The 23,400-nt window shown below is 40.3% G+C and overlaps 1 protein-coding gene across 1 annotated transcript in view; it reads right to left on the reverse strand.

The window, feature by feature from the left end:
• Nucleotides 1-2,974: 2,974 nt before the first annotated feature.
• ELF1 (E74 like ETS transcription factor 1) overlaps nucleotides 2,975-23,400 on the reverse strand; it is a 100,163-nt gene continuing 79,737 nt past the window's right edge. Inside the window, exons 6-9 of the mRNA XM_065404487.1 lie at nucleotides 20,483-20,566; nucleotides 18,972-19,164; nucleotides 16,516-16,986; nucleotides 2,975-4,654 (exon numbers count right to left, since the gene is read on the reverse strand). Coding sequence (XP_065260559.1) covers nucleotides 4,036-4,654; nucleotides 16,516-16,986; nucleotides 18,972-19,164; nucleotides 20,483-20,566 — 1,367 coding nt within the window. The 3' untranslated portion in view covers nucleotides 2,975-4,035. The remainder of the gene's footprint in view (nucleotides 4,655-16,515; nucleotides 16,987-18,971; nucleotides 19,165-20,482; nucleotides 20,567-23,400) is intronic.

The following is a 23,400-nucleotide window of genomic DNA, read 5'->3' on the forward strand; positions in this document are numbered from 1 at the left end:
GGCATGTTGGTTAGTGAAGCTTGGAGATTGCCTTACATGAGAAACTACTTTAGACAAGGATTTTAGCCTGTTAAAGTTTGCACTCTAAGAAGTGTGTTATACTCTTTGTTTTATATATAACTGTTTGTTTCCATCATTTTCCTTAACTCAGTATCTCTTAAATCTTTGTCTTTGATAATAAACTTGATTGTTTGTACTATAAATATATATCAGTGCTAAGATGCTATAAAGGACTTGATCCTGAGTTGTACCAGTCAAGGTGTGCGTAATTTCTGAGTGTGTCTAGTGATTGGTGCTGGATACTACAGGGGGATGCTTTCAAAGGAGTGCAAGGGCTGTGGTATACCTACTGTTAACCTGCAAGGTGAAGGCAAAACATAAAAATATCACAGATAAAGTTTGCAGATGACACAAAAATTGGGGAAAGAGGTAAATAATGAAGAGGACAGGTCACTGATTCAGAGAAACCTGGCTCGAGTTGGTAAACTGGGTGGAAGTAAACAGTATGGTTAAATGTATACATCTAGGAACAAAGAAAGTAGGCCATACTTACAGAATGGGGACTCTATCCTGGGAAGCAGTGATGCTGAAAAAGATTTGGGAGTTGTGGTAAATAATCAGCTGAATATGAGCTTCCAATGTCATGCTGTGGCCAAAAGAGCTAATGTGATCCTGGAAGCAATAAAGGTGAATCTTGAGTAGGAGTTAGGTTATTTTACCTCTGTATTTAGCACTGATGTGATCACCGGTGGAATACTGTGTCCAGTTCTTATGCCCGCAATTCAAAAAGGATATTGATAAATTGGAGAGGGTTCAGAGAAGAGTCACAAGAATAATTAAAGGATTAGAAAACATGCCTTACAGTGAAGAAGCTCAGTCTATGTAGCTTAACAAAGAGAAGGTTAAGAGGTGATTTGATTAGAAGTATCTACATGGACAACAAATATTTAATAATCAGCTCTTCAATCTAGGAGATAAAGGTATAACAATGCAATGGCGGGAAGTTGTAGCAGATTAATTTAAACTGGAAATAAACTGTAAATTTTTGACAGGTTAATTGACCATGAGAACAATTTACCCAGGATTTTGGTGGATTTTCCATCATTAATATTTTTTATAATCAAGATTGGATGCATTTCTAAAAGATCTCAGGGAATTATTTTGGGGAAGTTCTATGGCCTGTGTTATACAAGAGATCAGGCTAGATCAGGGGTTCTCAAACTGGGGGTCGGGACCCCTCAAGGGGTCACAAGGTTATTACATGGGGGGGTCACAAGGTGTCAAATTCCACCCCAACCCCACTTTGCCTCCAGCATTTATAATGGTGTTAAATATATAAAAAAAGTGTTTTAAATTTATAAGGGGGGGGGTCGCACTCAGAGGCTTGCTATGTGAAAGGGGTCACCAGTAAAAAAGTGTGAGAACCACTGGGCTAGATGATCACAATGGTCCCTCTGGCCTTGGAATCCATGAAAGTTAGGACTGGCAGAGCCCTGAGGAGATTGTTTGGGTAGCTAACAGACTGGGAGTATCAGGAAGCCGACATCCAGTCAAGCACAAACAAACCTTCCTCTTGCTGGAGGCTGGAGATAATAAGGTGACTCAGTCACAGAAGGGAGTGGTTTTAAATATCACTTCAGTTTTGCTTGTATTACTAAATATTTATATTGTGGCATACGGGCCCAATCAGCGATCAAAACCCCTTTTTCAGTAAAATGCCTAGTCCATCTTTACTGTCTAGTTAGAATATAAGGATTTCAGGATGGGGACTATTGTGTGTGCGGTTACAGTGCCTACCACATTTCTGCTGCTACTTCATTATAAAAAAAAAAATGAAGTTTATGCTAATACTATAATTCATAGAGGTTTCGGTTATAATAGCAATGTTTTCCTAAGATTTATTTTAGGTGCAAGTGCTTTTCAACCACATAGATTGATGGGAGCACTTAAGTATTAGAATTAGTCTATCGAGTACTAAATCCAATGGGAGGATGGATTTTAATTTTTTGAACCAAACCATTAACAATCCTGAATATTTAGTTCTGAATCCATGAGCTTTTTACATGGTTTTCACATTATGTATACTATGATTAGTAGAATTTTGTTAATTTTAAGTATTTTCCTCCTTGAAAGAACTTGCAGAACTCCATGTTATGAACTTTTTTGCAAAAATATATAAAACTTCTCAAAATACTTTGGATTTGTAACACATAAGATAATTAAAATTCAAATAGCATACAAATTCTGTTGAACTTTCACTCTGATGTAAATTAAAATGGCCAAGGTCTATACCTCCTTAGTAAAGGGGTTTGCTATGGAAACCAATTGAACTTTAAAGAACTGCGAACTAAAATTAAAACTGAATTAAGCCTAGAAAATGTTTGTTTAAAGTTCCCAAGAAGAGATATTAGGATAACATGTTTTTAACTTTTTAAGCTCCCTCTCTCCTCCCCATATACGTTGTGAAATCATCCAGTACTTCTGGGTTCTATTAAGACAATCCAGAATGAAACATGTTGTGGTATCACTGATCCCAGAAGTCCTATGCAATTTGTAGTATCAGTGATGTCCCAGAATTATGCATTTGTTGACTGACAGCGGCTTTCACAGGGGACAAAGTTTTTAAACCATCTGTGCCCAATGCCACATCAATGGACCTATTTAGCACATATTTCTGAGCTTAGCTCATTCTTCACCTTAACTGCTGAAGTTCACCTTTTCCTATAGCAGTACTGCATAGTGCTGTCATATTCTCAGACAAACAGCTTGAGAATCAATTTCTCATCCTGAGTTCTCTTGAACTGATTCCTAAACTGCTCATCTACTGTGTTCCAAATCACAGACCATCACTAATTAATCATATTGCTCTATTTCTCAATACAGTTCAGATTGCCGGAAACACTGTATTCATGTATTGGTAAGAAAACTCTAGAGTAAATACAGAAAAAAATTTCCACTTGATTTATTTTCATAATAAACCAATTAAAAATACAAAAGACAAAGAACCCAGGTTCAGTAGGGTTCTGTCATTTAAAATTTTGTCTTTAAATACAAATTCACTCTGTAATATGAATACATATAACATTAGACCTCTAAACATAATGATCTTATTTGTATCTATCAAAAATTGCTCTATGGAAACAAATTAGCTGAAAAACTTTCTTGTGAAATTAAATGTACATTATTTACAATTGAAAAAGGAACTCATAAAAGTATTAATCTCAGAACACTTGCATAATTGTATACATTTCACTTTCCCCCATACAAAATAATCTGAAATAGAAAGCAAGATTGTTTAACTTCATAGTCACAAAATAGTATGAAATAATTGCACCTGTAGCAATGCCACTAGTTTCTGTAATTAAGTATATTTGATGTGTGTATATAAAAATATAGATCTGGCATTGTCCATTATTGGTATATGTAAATGCTTTATGTATTCTCTTAATGGGAGTGTATTTTTATTTTGCACACCCAAATGACTGTGCTGCAAAAATGCAACAGGAGGAAGCTTGGTTGCCACTGTCCATTATTCAAAGTAAAATTTGACATAGTTCATTGGTATGCAATAGGTATTTGGTAAACTTGATAAGATTCACACACGGAATGAAAATGCTGTTCTGTAGAAAGAAATGGTTGTTTCAAAAGTTAAATGACATTTACAGATTAAACAGAAAATGTTATTATATGGTATTGCAGTGTAAATTAGCAAGACTGAAAATGCATAATATGTAAGAAATTTGGTACTTTTGGCAAAAAAAAAAATCAAGAGAAAGTCTTCATAGTATAAAATGCATGTTCCTTCATGCTTGTGTTTTGAAAAACGAGTACTATATATTTTTATATTTTATAACATTTAGCAATTAACAGAAAATCAAAACTCATTCTAATGTATGACTTCTAACAATTAACTGTAGAAATTAAGTAGCTTTGTAACATCTGCTTCAGAATCAAATCATATATATATACAAACAACTGTAAAGGTCCCATCACATTTATGAAAATAATCATCCACAGGGATTTTTTTTTTGTTTATTAATATAAATTGGATTCCAACTGTTCACTTTCCTGTTTCACTTGCATGTTAGATGGGAATCCATTTGAATTGGATACCACCATCACAAAAGGCTGCTGCTGGAACCTCTGCTCTGACTGCTCAGTATCATCTGTTGTGTCCTCTTCTACCTCCTCTTTCATCATGTCTTGTATAACAGTCTGTTTAGTTTCTGGTGCTTTGATAACTGAAGTGATCACTGTGCCAGGTGGATGAGCAACCATCTGTGAATTGCTAGGTGAAAAAGTTACCACGGGAGTAGTAGCACTGAAGGATGAAGATGAAGCCATATTGACTGTTCCATTGCAAATGGTCTGCACATTGCTGGTGAGAACCTGTTGAACTTGGGCTGGGCTAAAGACAATAGATGAAGAAGAAGAGACTGGCTTCTGAGACTGCAGCATGACATTTTCTTTAAGTACTGTCATTGGCTGCGAAGTAGGAATGGCTTGGAGAATAAATTTTTGGGATGTTGTTGCTGATGCTGGATCTGTGCTGGCTATCACTGTTGTAAGAGGCACTGTCTGGAGTGTTACAGTATGCAACTGCTGGTTTCCAGGTGAAACAACCACTGGCACTTGGGCTGGGGTCTGTAAAGTCCTATTAAGATTAGAAAACAGGAAAATGTTAGAATGTTCCCAGATCTATTACTGAACGAGTGTTTTGCAACACAGGCTACTTAAATTATTAATTTGGAGGAGAAAGGCAAGGGGGACTACTGTCCTTCCAGCCACAGAAAACTGGACTTGACTCCAGTTGAAACCCATCAGCACCTACCTTCTCTCCACATACATGCTTTCCTATAGTAAGTAAAATAAACTTAAATCCATCCAAAATGTGAACTTAATTTAACTGACGCTGCAGCTGTTGGGGCCAGCAATGTGGGAGCAGCTACCGCTACTGTATTCTTTGCCACTAGAGGGAGTTCTACTCACTTTTTCTCCATTAAGCAGCAAAGCAAGTGAGCGAACATCTACAATGGCCCTTGTTGAGCCCTCTCAACTCAATCACTCTGTGTCAGGCTTAGGTGGCTGAGCCCAGAAGATTCCCTGGGCAAGGCCTGCTTTGTCTCCAGCCTCAGACCACTGCAGCCAGTCTCCACTCAAGCAGTTCCACCCCTCCACATATCCTTCTCTCCTTTGAGGGAGGGAAGCAGTGCCAGTGGCTCCTTCCCTATGGACTTGCCTACACACTTTTTTTTTTTTTTAAACCTTTACGGTTTGTGCAGAAAACCACAAAGTGACGTATCTTGGAAGAAACATTTGGGGATGCACCCTCAATAGCTTTCACAAAGTGAAAATACCTACAGTTCATTGCCAGCTAACTCAAGGTAAAAACTCTAGTGTGACCACACTTTAGGAGCCCCCAGCACCTCCATGGAGATGAGGGATGTGGCACTGCAATTGGAACAGCTTGGAGGAAAGGTGTTGGCACATGCCACAAGGAAAAGACTTAAAATCTGACGGGGGGGAAAGCACTGACGTAGCTGTTACCACCCAAGGAGACTACTCCTGGGGGAATTCTGCACATCTGAGAAGACGAAGAATTCCTCTGTCTTGCATAATTTTGTATTTTCCTGCATAAAAAACATTTTGCCTAAGAAGTGCTGCAGTTTTTGCTTTTGCCTCTGGTGGGCAAAAGGCAGAACGGCAGCACGTCTTAGGCAAAATGTATTTTATGCAGGAAAATACAAAATTCTATGCCCAGTGCTGCAGAATTCCCCAAGGAGTAGAAGTTCATCACAGAACCCTGCCTGTGGAGCCAGGTTAGGACAGCATGGGGCACACAGAGCTGTTGGGGGGGAGGGGTCACAGACGGGTTCAGAATGGCTAGTAGGGGGGACAGACGGGTATGGTCTCAGGAGCTAGTGGAGTGACAGCGTTGAGCCTGGGGAGGGGGTCTGCAGAGACCCACAGGGATGGGGCAGACGTGTCTGACTGAATGGGAGAGGCTTGGGGTCAGTCAGGGTCTGCATGAGGGAGGCGTCACAACTCCCTAACAATCCCTGCCCCCAAAAAAACCTTCTCCCACCCACACCCAACACTCTCCAGGTTCACTCCTAGGCTCCTTCTCTCTCCCTCTCCTCCATTACCCCTGACTCCCCCAAGTCTTTGCACTGCTTCTGACATGTGCAGGAAATATAGTTCTGTATTGTAATTAAAATGAATTACACAAAGTTCTGTATTAATATGCCTACTAAGGAATCTATTTGTCAAAAAATAAATTACCAGAATCTTTGTTCTTTTGGGGGCTGTACTGTTACAGATGTACTTGCTGACAGATATTTTGAAATAAATTATCAAAATAATTGAAACTGGCATGATTATATTGTGTTATTTTGACCCAAAAATGCAGAATTTTCAAATATTGTGTGCAGAATTTTTATTTTTTTAGCGCAGAATTCCCTCAGGGGTAGGAGACCCCGCTGGGATGGAAGGTTAAGGCGGCCACTGCAGCTTTCAAGAGCTGCTGCTGAAGTTAATATCTGAGCTCCAAAACATCCAATCTGTGGCCATATATGCAAAGTAATGCATATTGAAAAACATAATCCCAACTACACATATTAAATGATGGGGTCTAAATTAGCTGTTACTACTCAGGAAAGAGATCTTGGAGTCATTGTGGATAGTTCTCTGAAAACATCCCCTCAATGTGCAACAGTAGTCAAAAAAGCAAACAGAATGTTGGGAATCATTAAGAAAGGAATAGATAAGACAGAAAATATCATATTGCCTCTATATAAATCCGTGGTATGCCGACATCTTGAATACTGCGTGCACATGTGGTCGCCTCATCTCAAAAAAAGATATATTGGAATTGGAAAAGCTTTAGAAAAGAGCAACAAAAATTATTAGGGGTATGGAACGGCTTCCATATGAGGAGAGATTAATAAGACTGGGACTTTTCAGCTTGGAAAACAGATGACTAAGGGGAGATATGATAAAGGTCTATAAAATCATGACTGATGTGGAGAAAGTAAATAAGGAAGTGTTATTTACTCCTTCTCATAACACAAGAACTAGGGGTCACCAAATGAAATTAATAGGCAGCAGGTTTAAAACAAACAAAAGGAAGTATTTTTTTCACACAACACACAGTCAACGTGTGGAACTCCTTGCCAGAAGATGTTGTGAAGGCCAAGACTATAACGGTTCAAAAAAGAACTAGATTAAGTTCATGGAGAATAGGTCCATCACTGGCTATTAGCCAGGATGGGCAGGGATGGTGTCCCTAGCCTCTGTTTGCCAATAGGTGGGAATGTGCGACAGGGGATGGATCACTTGATGATTACCTGTTCTGTTCATTCCCTTTGGGGCATCTGGCATTGGTGACTGTCAGAAGACAGGATACTGGGCTAGATGGATCTTTGGTCTGACCCAATATGGCCGTTCTTATGGTCTTATACACCATACCAGCTCTTCTCTGAAGCTACTACTATATTCTCCAGAATCTCAGCTTTCATTTAAAATAAAAAAGTAAATCTAGTTGTTCTGGTTGTAAAGAAAAACTCAAAAATGACAACTGACTGTTACCCATGCAAAGATAAGACCGCAGAGAGCCTGGAACAATATCTTTGAGAGGAATGAACTACTCTGTTCATCTCAGTGAGATGTTAACTTCAACATGCAGCAATGCTAATTTAAATGCTCATGTTATTAAATTACATTCCTCAAGAAACAAGGAGGGTCACATATCTGCACTTTGAGTAACACCTCATTTTGACACCACAAGTGGATGGTCCTTGGGAGATACCATGACTTAGCGCAGGGATCGGCAACCTTTGGCACACGCCCCGTCAGGGAAATCTGCTGGCGGGCCATGACAGTTTGTTTACCTGCAGCGTCCGCAGGTTCGGCCGACCGCAGCTCCCACTGGCCGCGGTTTGCCGTTTCAGGCCAATGGGGGCTGTGGGAAGCAGCAGCACATCCCTGGAGGGGTGATCAAGTAGGATGATGAGCAGTAACAGAGTGGGGAGAGGAATGAATGACAGTGAATTGGGGTATATATGTAATTCACAAAGGGGAGAAAAAACCACACTGCAAAAGTCTCATTGTTTAATGCCCTTCTGGATTGCTCAGATATTACAGTAATGAGGGCACTGTGAGAACCTGAAGAGAAAGATGGAATGTGGGATGCTGGGAGAAAGGGAGACAACCATGTAGTGAGTGAGGTAGGTGTGCGTGCTCATGCACAGTGTGTGTTGTATGGAACTGCATTTGTTGATGTTTACAGTAAAGATAGGCAAGTAGATTTTGTTTAACAGGCTGATTTAAACACTGAAGTCTACCAGCCCAGACTAAAAATTTATTTGCCCACCCTTACTGCAAATAGTACTGAAAAGATACCTCCCAAACTACTCCAAAACCCAGGCAGCTAGAATTTTTCTAGGCTGCTCTGTTTTCTGTTATGTTTTGCTCTGTTAATAATTTTACCATTGCTACTATACTTCTTGTGCTACTGCACAAGTCTGTGAGTGGTGCACTATCAAGAGTCTTTCTGAAGCTACTACTTTTAAAAAACAAGACTATTGAGCAATACTGGCTAAGAGGAAATACTGCTGAAAAAATACAGATTCTGATTACTACTGAGGAAAAGATGAGACATGTTCCACACTTGTTTCAGCCTGCTGGCAGGGAAATGATAAAAATCCATTTATTGGTTCACTGGGTGGGGTTATAATCTAGTGTTGTGCAACATCACAATCACTCATCTGGAGATGAATAGTGCTGTTGCAAACACTAGCTGACAGGTGACAGAAACAAGTTTATTCATAGTGGTTTATTTGTGAAACTTCTAAAACGCAAAGAAGGAGAGGAAAATCCTACAAAGATCTTGAAGCTACAAACCAAGGTACGCAGTGTTTTAGCAAATTAAATAATGCAAGATAAAGAAAAACAGAGAGAGAGGAACTGAGGAGAAGTCATTCCTTAGCATAAAAGATACTCAACATACTGATGTAGGAACAGATAATTTAAGAGGGAAAAGATGAAATTTCCCCAGATTTCCCCCACTCATCCAATTGATTGATACAATGTAAATCCAGGAGGGCTAGGGAGGTGGAATGCACATGACATGCAATTTAGAGCCAACTTCAGATGCTAGAGTTAAGATAGATTCACTGGAGTAAATCCACTTGTACAAGTCATATCTAATGTGAAAATCTTGTTGGCATGCAGTGCATTCCACACCATTGCCTCTAATAGACTGGCCTAAGACCTCACATCCATGGGATTCTCCCTGGTGGTCACCAGACCCCTGCACACATAGCCAGACACACTGGAGCTGCTGATCTGCCTAGGTACACTGATGATGGTGGGGGAAAGGGGCACTGGATACCCTTATACTGGGCCTTAACATCCCCTCCTCCAAAGAAAGGTCAGAACCTTCCCCTTTCTTGTCTAGCACCTTGCCTAAGGTCATGTATTAAGTAAATGGTAGAGCCATAAGGCTTGCTATATAAAACAGCTAGTGCACGGCAAGCTGGGGTGTAAATCTATCTCACAGTACCCAGCCGCACACTACCTGTCCATGTGGGCTCTGCTACCACACCTTAAAAATTTCCTAGAGTGCTTTGATCTACTCTCGTTTCAAAATGGAGTAGATCAAAGACCACTAGGGAACTTTTAGTGTACCATAGCAGGGTGAACAGAGAGAGTTAGTGTGCAGCAGGCTAGTGCTAGGCAGATTTAGGGTTACACTATAGCTTGCCAAGCACTAACTGCTCCAACAGACAAGCCCATAGAGAACCCAATTCTCCTGACTCCCTATTTGGTGCTGTATCCATCATGCTCTTCAGATGTCCCTTCCCACGCCTTGTTCCCACAAGTAACCTTGACGCACAAAGTCAAGAAGTTTGAATTCAGATGGCAGAAGACTTTGTGAACCCAATAACCTGTGCTGTAGCTAAGTGTTATACCTAAGAAAGCCTCCTCCTACTCTATAGTACAGGGATCGGCAACCTTTGGCACACGGCCGCGCCACTTCCCGCAGCCCTCATTGGCCTGGAACGGTGAACCGCGGCCAGTGGGAGCTGCGATTGGCCGAACCTGCGGATGCGGCAGGTAAACAAACCGGCCCGGCAGGCTGCGTGCCAAAGGTTGCTGATCCCTGCTATAGTACCTGCTAACATGACCAGCAGAACTGTCCTGGAAAGAAAGGTAACTACATAAATTCAAACTGCTTCTGCACAACCAAAGACTCAGGTACCTCCCACTGCAAACAGCTCTGATCCTTCTTGCAGGAGAAATTAAAGCAAACAGCAAAATAGAGTCTGAGACGGTCTTTTCCCAGCTGCAGGAAAATCAAGTCAGAGTGGAAAGCTATGATCATAGCACCCTTCCTAATGCATTTATGATTGGGCCAAATGCCATCAAGAAAAACCAGCAAAAAGAATTTATGACGTTTTTGGTGAAAGCCTGCAGAGATCACATCAGCCCACTATTGCCCAATGCCTTCCTCAAGAGGGATTTTCTCTGCCACCTTTAAACATGGGACATAGTCCAGCATGCACTCAAAAAACAAACAAAAGCCACCTGACACAGCCACTCTTTGCAACTAGTAATCTGTCGCCTACCTTTAATCTCTCTTTTTTGGGGAGCATTATATCAGTGGCTATTTGATCACCAGTATTTTAGACTCCTAGCTAGGTTTCCATTTGGGATAGGTCAGAGACATCACTGACTAAACTGATGGAGGATTTCCTTAGACCATAGGCACCGACACCCACCGGCAGCCAAGCGCCCCGCTCCAGCTCACCTCCGCCTCCCCCCAAGCGCGCCATCCCCGCTTCTCCTCCCAGTGCTTGGGTAACAAGCTGTGGAAGGGAGGGGGGAGGAGCGGGGACGTGACATGCCCCTGAATCTTTCCCTGAGGAGGCAAGCTCACAGCACGATTTGCCTCATGAATGGAAGATCACAGCCAAGCCTGGCTGTAAAACACTGGAAGAACTTGGGTGATCATTTCTCTTCTAGAAGTCTCAGAATGGGTGTTATGATTTTTATATGTAACCATTTCTTTCCAATACTTCTACTTGCTATCACTTAAATCTTTATACTTTGTTAAATAAACATTTAGTTGTTTTCTCTATAAATATATATCTCTCTTAGTGCTGTGTGTCCAGAAGAGTGGTGATGTGACGTGAAAGTGGTAAGTTGGGGTGTGCTGCTTCTTTGGAAGCAGCGAATCTGTGAGCACTGCGATTGTCCAGTGGAGCAGGCACTGGACTCTCTAGGGAGACCCACAGAGGCCTTGAGGGCTGGGGTGTGCCTATTGCTAACCTGTACAGTGACAACGGGGCTTGCAAGGCCTAGAGGGGAGTGCTTGTATTGCCCGTGGCTGGTGGAGTCCGGGAGCTGACCCCTGGCAGGCACAGACCAGGCTTCCTCACAGTAAGGGCAGGTGGTAGTGAGGTGCCTCCAAATTCTGGGCACTCCCGAGAAGCATCAAAGTGATCCATGCTCATGTCAGCTCCAAGCTGGACTACTGCTACATGCTCTACCCTGGGGTTACCCACAAAGGTCAAGCTGCATGATGAATCAGCTTCAGCTTTTATCAACCCACCTAGTAACTCAGTGGTCGGCAACCTTCGACACGCAGCCCATCAGGGTAATCTGCTGGTGGGCCGCGAGACATTTTGTTTACCATGACTGTCTGCAGGTATCCCCCCCCCCCCCCCCCGCAGCTCCCAGTGGCTGCAGTGCTCATGAATCCATTCTTTGTACATTACTAACATCAGAACCTCTCTCCACCATGTCTGAAATGTTATGTCTGAAATCACTACTGCTTGAAGATTAAAAGTAAACTGAAATAACGTGAGTATGTGTCTGGACCCTTTACCGTCTACTTTTACCATTACAGGTCCCCAATTACTCCTTCAAGTTCCTTTGTACACAAATACACACGGATTACAGTAAGTTATTCCAGTTGAAAATGGACATAACTATTTTACAAATGTTAAATAGAGATTCATGTGAATATTGATTTTACTTAAGTGACCAATATTTTATTGAAAAAGATTTATAATTAGAATGCTGATCCACAGGAACATTTGTATTTGTGTTTAGTCATTGAAAACACCTGGTGCCAAATTCTGCTCAGTTACACCAGTGCAAACCTCTGCTTACTTCCATTGTATCAGAAAAGAATTTGGCCCATGGGGTTTAGGCATTTATATCACACAGGAAGTCCTTTCATTAAGAGAAAAGTAAAATAGGTAAAGCAGCAGTTCAAACAGCTTGAACTAGTCAGAAAAAGCTCTATTCTCTTTAGGCATAGGCTAAATTAGATAAGATTTTGGTGCACTTTAACAATTTTTTCCCTCCAAAAGCTTCCACATCTAACTCTTTCCTCACTGCTTTGTTAGATTTCTGTGGGCAGGACAGTGTATTGTCTTCTTGGTAGTCTTGCAAAAAGCTGTTTATGAGAAGCTAAGAATTCCCTAGGGCATCATTTTATGCTGTTGCTAGTTTATTACTGAACACTAATGTAACAAAAAGAAGCTATAAATGATGATGGAGAATGCGAAGTTGACATAGTCTGCCTTGCAGCTGGTGCAGTCATTTACACCTATGTAACGCGGGTGCAGGGGTGCTGGAACAATTTTTATAGTGGGGGTTCTGAGAGCTATTGAACCAAACTGTAAACCCTGTATATAATGGAAACCACTTCAAACCAGGGGGTGTGGCAGCACCCCGAGTACCAGCACCTATGCGCAGGTGTAGAATGCTACCAAATCTGAAATTTTAACTCATTTACACATTTTATACACATTTTCTACAGGTACAAACAACTATATTGCCTTACACCTTTGGAAAAATTAGGCCCTATGTTTTTAACTGCACTTCAGTTTGTAGTATCTACTTTTCTTGGAGAAAATGGAAAATGTCATGACAGAAGAGCTGCAGTCCTGTCCCTGGAAAGTTCTGTCCTCAGCTGGGAAAAGAACTGACTAGCTACAGCCACATTTAAAAAAGGACTGTCAGGCACAAATCTAGTTTGACAACAGTTTTCAAACATGATTATAGCTAATATAACTACTGTGGCAAACGTAAGCAGTTTTGTTTGCTTAAAATAAGCCCATTAGCAGAAACCCTGCATGCTACAGACTACCCCTCAGAAGGCAGCTGGAAAACATTAAAGAGGCAACTAATTTAAATCTTAAAAAAGGAAAAACTTTTCTACACAACAGGTAGATAACCACATGGAACTCTTGCCACAAGATATTACTAAAGCTAAGTGCTTAGCAGGATTCTAAAGAGGATGAGACATTTATATGGATAACATAATCCAAAGTTGCATCAGGCAGGATAAAGAAATTAAAAAGAATAGAAACCCTCATGCTTCAAGGTATAGGCCAACCACTAAATGGTAAGGCTCAGAAAAACTTCCACAGGGTAGGTTGTGTCCATTATGGGGTTCTTTGCACCTTCCTCTTACTGTCTGCTGTATGTGGCATGTCACTAGACTACCTGGACCACTGATCTGATCCTTTATGGAGGTTCCTACAAGGCAATGATGAGTGTGGGTATAAACTGATATAGCTATAAATGTATATGAAAAAAACTGTTTTGAACCTTACTAAAATGTACATTTCAGAAAAAAATTAAGTAAAATCAACCCCATCAAAACTCCCAAGACTGCCCTGGTAAAACTTTACAAGGACATTTAGTTTTTTGAATTTGGACCTGAGATATATCCTAGACCAATTGTAACCAGCCTGGAACATCCAGTGAATTTGTATGACTCATCAGTAAGGCCGCGAGTTTGTCACGGATTCCGTGACTTTCCAGAATCTCCATGACTTCTGCAGTGGCTGGTACACTTGGCCCAGGAGCTGCCTGAGCAGTTCATGCTAGTGTTACTGCTACTTCCTCCTTTTCTCCTTTAAAACTACTGCCCACAGTCCAGTTGTGAAATATTTTAAACACAACAGGATGTTGAAATAGCAACATTCAGTTTTGCAACTTTTGGCTGCATTATTGTCTTTGCTTCCCTGCCTTCCTGATTAAATCTTGAAGATTGTTCAGGAAGTTTTTGCTAGGTAATCTTGAAATGGCTCAGTATGGCCATCTTTCTTACTCTACAAATCGCTGTACTGTTTCCCTATTAATGTTTCATAGCATTGGTCTCCTGACTTAGGTGTCACTGCATGACCTCAGTCATTTATTTCTTCATTCATGTGCTTCCTCTATATTATCTGAGTCACTTTTTTGAGACTGATGAATAATTAAATCCTTAGTTATCTCTGAAGTCATATTGTTATACAGCATTTAATGGCTTTGCAATTAGGCTTTAAAGCTCTTTGATGTATGAAAAAATATTAAAAACACACAGCACTAAGAGAGACTAACTTTAAATTATCTCTCAATTTTATGCTAAATGTTAGTGTTTAATTCACTACACTGTAATTCAAAACTTTATCTTATTTGATATAAGTAAACTTCCCTCAAAAGTTGCTTTGTCTTGTGGAAAACAAGCAGCCATCTACTTTTTTTTAAATCTACTTTCATCTACTTTCTTTTTTAAATCCTGCCAAATTCTTCATGATTACATTTATCTAAACTTCTGGATCAGATGTACCTTTTCTCTCCCTTAAGTGCATTTTGAAATGGTCCTAACATACGAGCTTCACAGAAATTAAGAATGAAAAACAGTGTTAAAATGGACAGCATCAACTTGAAAATCATAATTCTATTTTTATTCACTAATTTTAAAGATAACTTATTAATATAACTGACATATCAGAGAAAATTTTTTTTTAGATTTGTTTACTTTGTTCATTTGACAACCCTTTGGACATAGTTTCACTGATTGCTGTTTCCCCTTCATAGTCCATTGGCTAGTGAATTTCCCCTGATTTATGTGGGTTTTTCATATAGTAACATGGGAGAGAAAACATTTTATAATTACATTTCTTTTAGAACAACAATTAGCAGAGAGATTATGGGGCAAGTGTAATACCTAAACTACTTTTATCCCAAGCAAACAGTAAGTAAAATATAATCATTTTTCTGGTTTGAGACTATAGTCATGCCCTGCCACTTCATATATACATATCTGGAAAATCCAGAGTTTTCTGACTATTCTCTGTATCTCCTTAAAACTCCTTATTGACTCCTTTATATTCTATTAGTTTGTGGGGGCTGAACATCCCAGCTGCAGACATCAGTGCTTAAAAACCTGGCTACTCCGCCACTCTGGATGCACTCTCTCCTCCTTTTAGATCAGTGGTGATTTCATTATTGTTTGCCTTTAAAAAAATCCTTCTCTTAGCACAGAGAGATGAAAGAATAAAATCTTCTGGAAACTGGGAAATGGAATTGTGATCAGATTAATGTTACTGATTTAAATTTGTCAGAGTTCCATGCTTCAGTCGCAGAGAATCATATGGGTCTATTCATGCAAATCAGAATTTGAGAAGATGCTTCTGAATAATGTTTTCAAGGGGGAGAGAAGAAAAAAAGAGGGGGAAATAGCACTAGTGTCATTTAATGGTAAAATGTGGACTAAAGTGCTGGGGACATTTCATAATATCTAATTTTAAACCAGAAAAAAAAATACACACCCAACTCAGTGTTGTTCTTTCAAAGATTTTAAGTAAGACGGTTCCTCCCTTGCAGCTCCAGAATTAAAGACAATGTTTCAGTGGGGTATAGCTCTAACTGATTGTTCTTGAGGCATCTCTAGTCAATACACCACCGATGACTTGAAGGTGCAAAACAGTAACATAAAGGTACTTGATCAATGTCTAACTTACCAGTTAAGGGCTGCACTGAAATGTGACTGTGTCTCCCATTAGTATACGGGTACAAAAGTCTCAGGAGACCATACTGATAACTATCTTTTATAAACAGAAGAGGAATGGAGGCATACTGGCTGCTGTTCCAACAATGACAGTGGGTTGCCACTTTAGGGTTTTGCCCTGTTATTATCTGTGTTAATAGGTAGAATACAAAAAAAAAAAAAAAAAAGAGGAAAGCGACGACACACTACAATTTATAAGGGGATGGGTATGTCAAGAATGAAATTAAATCCCAAGAAAATTCTTTTTAAAAAGCATTAATGTAAAACACACATTATTTGGGTCAACGTTGAAAATGCTGTCATTCACCGAGTAAAAGCAGAATTCATAGATACCAGTGGCACAGGAACCAAATAAACAGAAATCAGTGTTGTCAAGAATGTTAACTTTTTGCTGCTTTCTTCTCAAAGTCCTAAAGATTCTTTGCTATTGTAATGCTGCAGAATTAAGATTTGCAATTTTCTTCCCTTTCCTAAATATACTGTCTTAGCAGAGTACCCATTTTACAATGTAACAGAAAAACCAGACCAATTTATTGATCATTCACACTGTGTTCATATCACAATAACTGAATTAAGAGGAAAGCAATGTGGCAAAATAGAAAACAGCCACATTGGATAGTGAAAATGTTCATAAATCAACTTCCTTTACATTTTCTTACCTTATGTTCTGAACAGAGGAATGTAATGTTTCATCCTGCATGTTACTAGTTACAGTTGCATGTCCTTCTGTGATGGATTGCACTGGCTGCATTACATGAACTGTCCGAAAAAGCTGAGTTGGATGTATTGGCTGTGCAGATTGCACTGTCCTCAAAACGTCAGATGCAAAACCAGGTATCTGCTGTTGTACAACTTCCATAGGCTCCTTAAGTTTAGTAGACTTAGAGTTCCCTGTTGTTTTTAGAACTGTGGTGGATCCTCCTCTTGTTCCTGTGTTAGAAGATGCTCTAGATCTGCCTGATTGGTTTCTATTAGTCGCAGTTGTTGACAATAAAGAGGAATCTGAAGACTCGGTACTGGGACTTGGATCCTCATCATCTATGTAGATAAGATCTTTTGGCATTTCTTTAAACTGATACACCAAGCGCTGACCTTCTACTTTAGCCAGTATACCTCTTTGGTAATAGTATCTGTTCAAAGCAGGCACATACATCAACAAGTTATATAGCAAAATTGGCTATGAAAAAAGACAAATCATCATCAGCAATGAAGTGGAGGGGTTTTTGTTTATAAAGCTAAATAACAATCACTGCCTATTGACACTTCCTGTTACCCTTCTTTATGCTCAAGGATGGAGACATATATATCACTCACAGCAACTTGCACTTCATGATATCAATATTACTCTTTGTTTTATCGCAATGCCTATTGTTAAATGATACTTTGATAATCCTGGTAAAATAGCAATATCTTGACTCAAATCTCCCATCTTTGTCAAATATTCAAATTCTTTCTTTACTAAATAAAGTGCATAATATATAGAATATATAAAGAGCTAAATTACCTATCACTACTGGGTTCTTGTAGACCAAAGGGGAGAGGACAGGTAAACATTACTTTCCATTGTATTTACAAATTGAGTTACAATAAAGGTGCAAAAAGAGAGAGGGTTGGAGGGGAAGAGAGGAGAGTGCTTTAAGCAAAATTATTATTTTTATTACAGTAGTGGTTAGAATCCCCAAACAATAGGGAATATGTTTAAAAATTAGGCTTGCATCCATCTATGGTTGTGCAATTGCTCACCTACTTGCACAAACTTTTCTGTATGAGCAAGTTTCTAGTTTGCACAGGTACTCATATATGATTAGATGCTTTTCTAGTCACATATACATGCAAATTGGGGAAGTATGCACAGACCTGAATTCTGCTGAATCCTCATATCTTGGATTTGAAACTGGGTCATTTGGCACATATTAAAGTTTATACAATTAGTCCAAATAATTTGATGGTCACCTTTAAGTTTAGTTTACAGGAGTTTGTTGTAAAGGCTTGTCACTCAGACTTTTCAGTCTCCTGAAACTGTCTGTGCTTGGTCTTGAAGAAGTATTGGCTACTCCAGGGGTCGGCAACGTTCGGCACGCGGCTCGCCAGGGTAAGCACCCTAGTGGGCCGGGCCAGTTTATTTACCTGCTGACGCGGCAGGTTCGGCCGATGGGGGCGGCGGGAAGTGGCGCGGGCCGAGGGATGTGCTGGCTGCGGCTTCCTGCCGCCCCCATTGGCCCGGGACGGCGAACCGCGGCGAGTGGGGGCCACGATCGGCCGAACCTGCCGCATCAGCAGGTAAATAAACTGGCCCGACCCGCTAGGGTGCTTACCCTGGCGAGCCACGTGCCGAACGTTGCCGACCCCTGGGCTACTCAAATCTTCCTACATTATTAACGACTGTGGGAGATATATCAGTTAACAGTAATGCTTTGGGTAACTGACCATGGAAATGATTGTATTGAATTTAGAACACACTATTAGTTTTCCAATAGCTTTTCCAACAGAAGTGAAGATGCTTCATTTGTAATGGGCGTCACTAATTTTTGTAAGTTAGGGATGATCTACCTCTATTTCTTTAAATGTGCAAAGCATTAAAACCACACTCCACGCAAGTTGTACAGCTTACTATATATAAATCAGATATTTTGCCTCTTCAGTAAAGTTGCATTCATTTAAAATAATCAATCCAATATTATCCATATTAAAGAAGTGTAAAAAAATCCGGACCCAATAAAAAAGAAAGCTCTGAGTTTGCAGGATTTCTACAGAATTACATATACTTGCACTTTAAGCATTTTGTAAAACCCACAAAACAAATTTCTGCCAATAAAGCAAGTTTCACAGATTTGTCATTGGACAGCAGTGTATATCCTAATCTTTTTTTTAATCTTCTACTGTATAATTTGCTCTGTAGAAACTTCAAATTAAGCTTTTAACTTTTAGATTTCTGTAGTGTGTCCCCCACCTCTTCCCCTTCCCCTGCCCCCCAAAAAACCCAACAGCTTCATATTTCAAAAACTGGAGCTCATCTTAGGAAAAAGCCCTTCACAGTTGTTAAACAGATTACAGCAAGCTTTCAATACATGAAAATGCTGTGACAAAAATAGTCAACAATTAAAAATTCACATACCTGAGAGCTCTGCCCATTGTTTCATAATTCATATCAGGTTTGTTTTTGTGCTTTCCCCACAATCTGGACACAGCCTTGGAATCTACCAGTTTAAAAATGCCCTTTTCTCTTTGAGTCCATTTGATATATTTGGGACACGTAGCTTTGTCCTGGAGCAGTGCTAAGAGAAACTCCCAAAGATAAATTGTATTTCCTAAAATAAATAAATAAATCCTTTCAGGAGATATAAACTCCCCCAAATGCAGAGTTATATTGATTTCTTAACTTTTATTTAAGTCACAAATACAACAGAACTCCAGGAACCGAGTGCCTGTTACTTTCTGAACAGACTGTAATTTCACGTTGAGAATTCCTACACGTGACTATCCTTCCATTCCAACTGAATTATTTCTTAACAGAACATTATTATTTTACCATCTTTGGCTCTGAATCAGCAAAGAGCTCAAGTCCAGCCCTGTTCAGCAAAGCAGTTAAATATACACTAAAGTACCACTATAGTGATTGGGAATTAAGCGGGTGCTTAAGTACTTTGCTGAACTGGGGCCCGCAAGATCATAGAATCATAGAATATCAGGGTTGGAAGGGACTTCAGTAGGTCATCTAGTCCAACCCCCTGCACAAAGCAGGACCAATCCCCAACTAAATCATCCCAGCCAGGGCTTTGTCAAGCCTGACCTTAAAACCCTCTAAGGAAGGAGATTCCACCACCTCCCTAGGTAACCCATTCCAGTGCTAAATAACCCATTCCAGTGCTGATGATTCTTCACAGGTTCAAGATATCCTTACTTGAATGTTTTAACAATTACATATAATATGTGCAGTAAATAATAGCTTATGCCATGCCAAACAAGAAAGCAATTGAAGCATATTAGGATCCATTGGCAAAAACAGGACGATTCTGCTGAATAGTTTACTATAAAATAAAATGATTCATGCTATCAAATTATATTCTGTTAGGTGTTGGTTTTGATTTTAATAGGGGGGGGAGGGGAGTTGGGATAGCACAGGAGGGAGTATCAGGGAACTTTCTCTGACACCTTTCTTCTGGTGGCTTCACTTTTTTCTTAAACAAGGGGACTGCTCTTCCTGCCATCCAACTGTAAGCTTTGATCATCTTATGCAGATTTAAAAACAGGCAGATGGAAAATGTTTCCAAATATCAGCTGTTGAAGCAACAGCATCCCAAGAAACACTACTACAATGCAAAACATCCCTCTAGACTTGACCTGAAACAGAGCAGTGCTTGTTGGGGGTTGAAGATCTCCCAAAATCCTGTTAATAAGCTGAAGAATGGATTATTCCTCCCAGGAACGGAGTATCTTCCAAACGGATTTCCTGCACTCCTCCCCCCGCTTTAACAGAAGGTGGCAACCATGTCTTCTGAGCATGTGGCAACACACAATTTATTTTTGCATAATGAGAAAGCTGGTAGGCTTCATTCTTATGTGACACATTCAATTTTCAATTTATAACACTGAAGACAAACATTCTACTCAAACCATCACACTTACCCTTTCCATCTTTGTTTTTCTTTTTCACTGATATGTTTGGAGTTGTCGTAGGGGATTCAGGACGAGAAGATTTGGACTTTTTCCCTGAAATGAAACCACTATTACGTAAATTTCAACAGAAAAATGTGATCTGGAAAAGAACATTAACTCATTAAATAGCTCCGTTTTTTATATTTCCTCCCCATCTCAACACTTACATTTCTTCTTAATGGCCCATTCCTCTAAAGCACTGAGCACTCTCAATGCTCATTGACGCTAACAGGTATTGAGGGCACTCCACGTAGCACTAGTCAATTTAAGTGGTCTTGCTTCAAAGATTTTACCTATTTTTCAAAAGCTAGATACATAAACTATATACTTCTGCTTTGAAATCTGTATATTTTTTGTCCATTTTAGGGCATCTAAAGGCAATTAATAGTAGTTTATTCATCTTTTTAACTGTATTTTTTAAATCAAAAGGCTAGATAAAATACACAGCACTGTCTTGTCTAGCTAGCATCGAAACTTAATTTAGAGACAAAAGAAGATTCTTTAGCTCTTTAATATATGAGAAGAAAGCTCCATTGATAGCAGTGGTCTGCACTGCCATGTGAGGGAAACATTCATTTTCAATCCTAAAGTCTCACACATTTGGCCTGCAGTGGCTAGAAATACAAAAAAGGAGGGTAGAAGCAGCTCTCTTTCATTGAGGGGGGAGGGATAGCTCAGTGGTTTGAGCATTGGCCTGCTAAATCCAGGGTTGTGAGTTCAATCCTTGAGGGGGCCACTTGGGGATCTGGGGCAAAAATCAGTACTTGGTCCTGCTAGTGAAGGCAGGGGGCTGGACTCGATGACCTTTCAAGGTCCCTTCCAGTTCTAGGAGATAGGATATCTCCATTAATTTATTTATTTAATTAATTTATTGCCCAGCAGTGCCATCTCCAGCCAAACAGGGCCAAATAGGTTCTGAAAAGCATCACATCCTTTTTTAGACAGAAAGATGGTGGCTATGTTTCAAGGCCCCGGTGAAGAGTGGGAGGGAGGAGTTAAAGCTCCTGACAAGAATGAAGAGCATTCCTTTGAAAAAATGAGAGATCAGCTATTCGAGTAGGGTCAAAAATGAAAATCTCGCATATGTATTTCTTAACAAAATCCAGAATCTGTTTCTCTATTGCTCCCCATTCATTTAGATGCCAGTTTTTATAGCATTGTGTTTTGGTCCTGAACCCTCAAGACTGAGTTTTTCTGGCAAATACTAGGCAAATCAGGTTTCCTACTTACCCCCTTGGGCACTTTGGCAATGTCTAGGCACAATGAGGATTTTATTTTACATATTATCTCTGCTCTGCTGAGAAGCAGCATAGTCCAGTGGATGAAGTACTGACCTGGCACTCAGAAAATCATGGTTCTATTCTGACAACATGCATGACCTTGGGCAAGTCATTTCATGGTCCCTCTATTTACCCTCTGATCCTTTCCCAAAGAGTTTCTCTTGCCTGTGTAGCATGCAAGCAATGCATCTGCACAGTGCCTAGCACAACAGGGCTCCATTCTTGGTTTGGCCTCTAAGTGCTACCATAATACAAATAATAAAATAACTCTGTTACAGAGTCAAGATTTTCTCATTGTGAGGAATTTTCAGATTACTTTGTGATTAAACCTACTCACTTCTGGACTGACCTGTCAGTTTCATAGTACCAGAGCAATATCTTCAGGGTTCAAATGCTCTGCAATTCAGCAAATGTTGCTCACTGAGATTTTGTAGGAGCTGAGGAACTCTGAGTTTTAGCCCATGAAATAGAACCTCATCCTTTACTGGTTGGTGAAGGCCAGCTCGGCCTTCTGTTGGCCTGAAATGTCAATATCTCCTTTGGCAGCGTGGGTAGGCAGGATACCAGCTGGGGGTTTTTTGGAAGGCACTGCAAGGCCTCTGCTCAGGCAGCCATCTTTTGACAATGACAATCTTGCTAAGTATCTATATTTGCATGATCTTCATTCTGGAAAAAGCTTTGTTGAAACAACTGTGGTGAGCAACTCTGGCAATATCTGTTTTCTTCCCCCAGTCACTTAGGATTCAGGGCTGGGTATGGGGCAGAAACTGTACTGATCATATTGCCAAGGATGTCATCATAGCTATCAACAAAGATAACTCTTTTGGTCATGGGTTCTTGACCTTGGGGGTCACAACCACCCTTCGTTTCTTTATGGCTAGATGGGGGGGGGGGGGAGGGGGATGGGTGAAGTCCTGAAATATTTCTGTTGTCACATGAGGTCAGTATATGACAAAGGTTGAGACCCATTGTTTTGGATCTTTAATTTAACTTATCATGAGGGATTGCTGAAATGTCTGTGGTCCCTACCAGGGTTAGATGGAGACATCTTGAATAGCTCAGCTACTTTTGTGCAAGAAGTCCTATAAGATTGCTTTGAGTGAATGCTCTTCTGCCCTGAGGGCTCAGTCAGATGGGGTGCTGAAGGATTCCATCTTGTGACCTCGCCTGTACGAAATGTATCCAAGCACATTGAGAAGGAGAGCGAGGAGACAGACTGCAGTGCCTTTAGTAAACTGAGAACGCCAGCTCCACATCAACATTGGTCTGATTTTGCCAGGAATTAATTGAACTGGGGCTTGAGTGAGAACTAGGTGGCTGAGGTTCAATCCAGTCAAGACTGAGGTAATGTTTGGTAGTTTAATGAAACAATCAGAAGAGCTGACCGTACCGTATCATAGCACCTCTGATCGAGGGAAAATCTAAAATTTGTTTAAACGGGTTAGCAATTTAGGGGGTCTCAGATCCTTGGTTGCTCTAACAGTTGTAGCCAAGAGTGCGCCCTGCGCTGTCGCCCGCATCTACTGATGGCAGGAAGGCTGTGGCCCTTAATTTTGGAAACAAACCATGCTGCTAAAATAATCCATGCCTGTCTCACATCAAGCCTAG

Source organism: Emys orbicularis, chromosome 1, assembly GCF_028017835.1.
Source record: "Emys orbicularis isolate rEmyOrb1 chromosome 1, rEmyOrb1.hap1, whole genome shotgun sequence".
In the NCBI taxonomy this organism is placed as follows: domain Eukaryota; kingdom Metazoa; phylum Chordata; order Testudines; family Emydidae; genus Emys; species Emys orbicularis.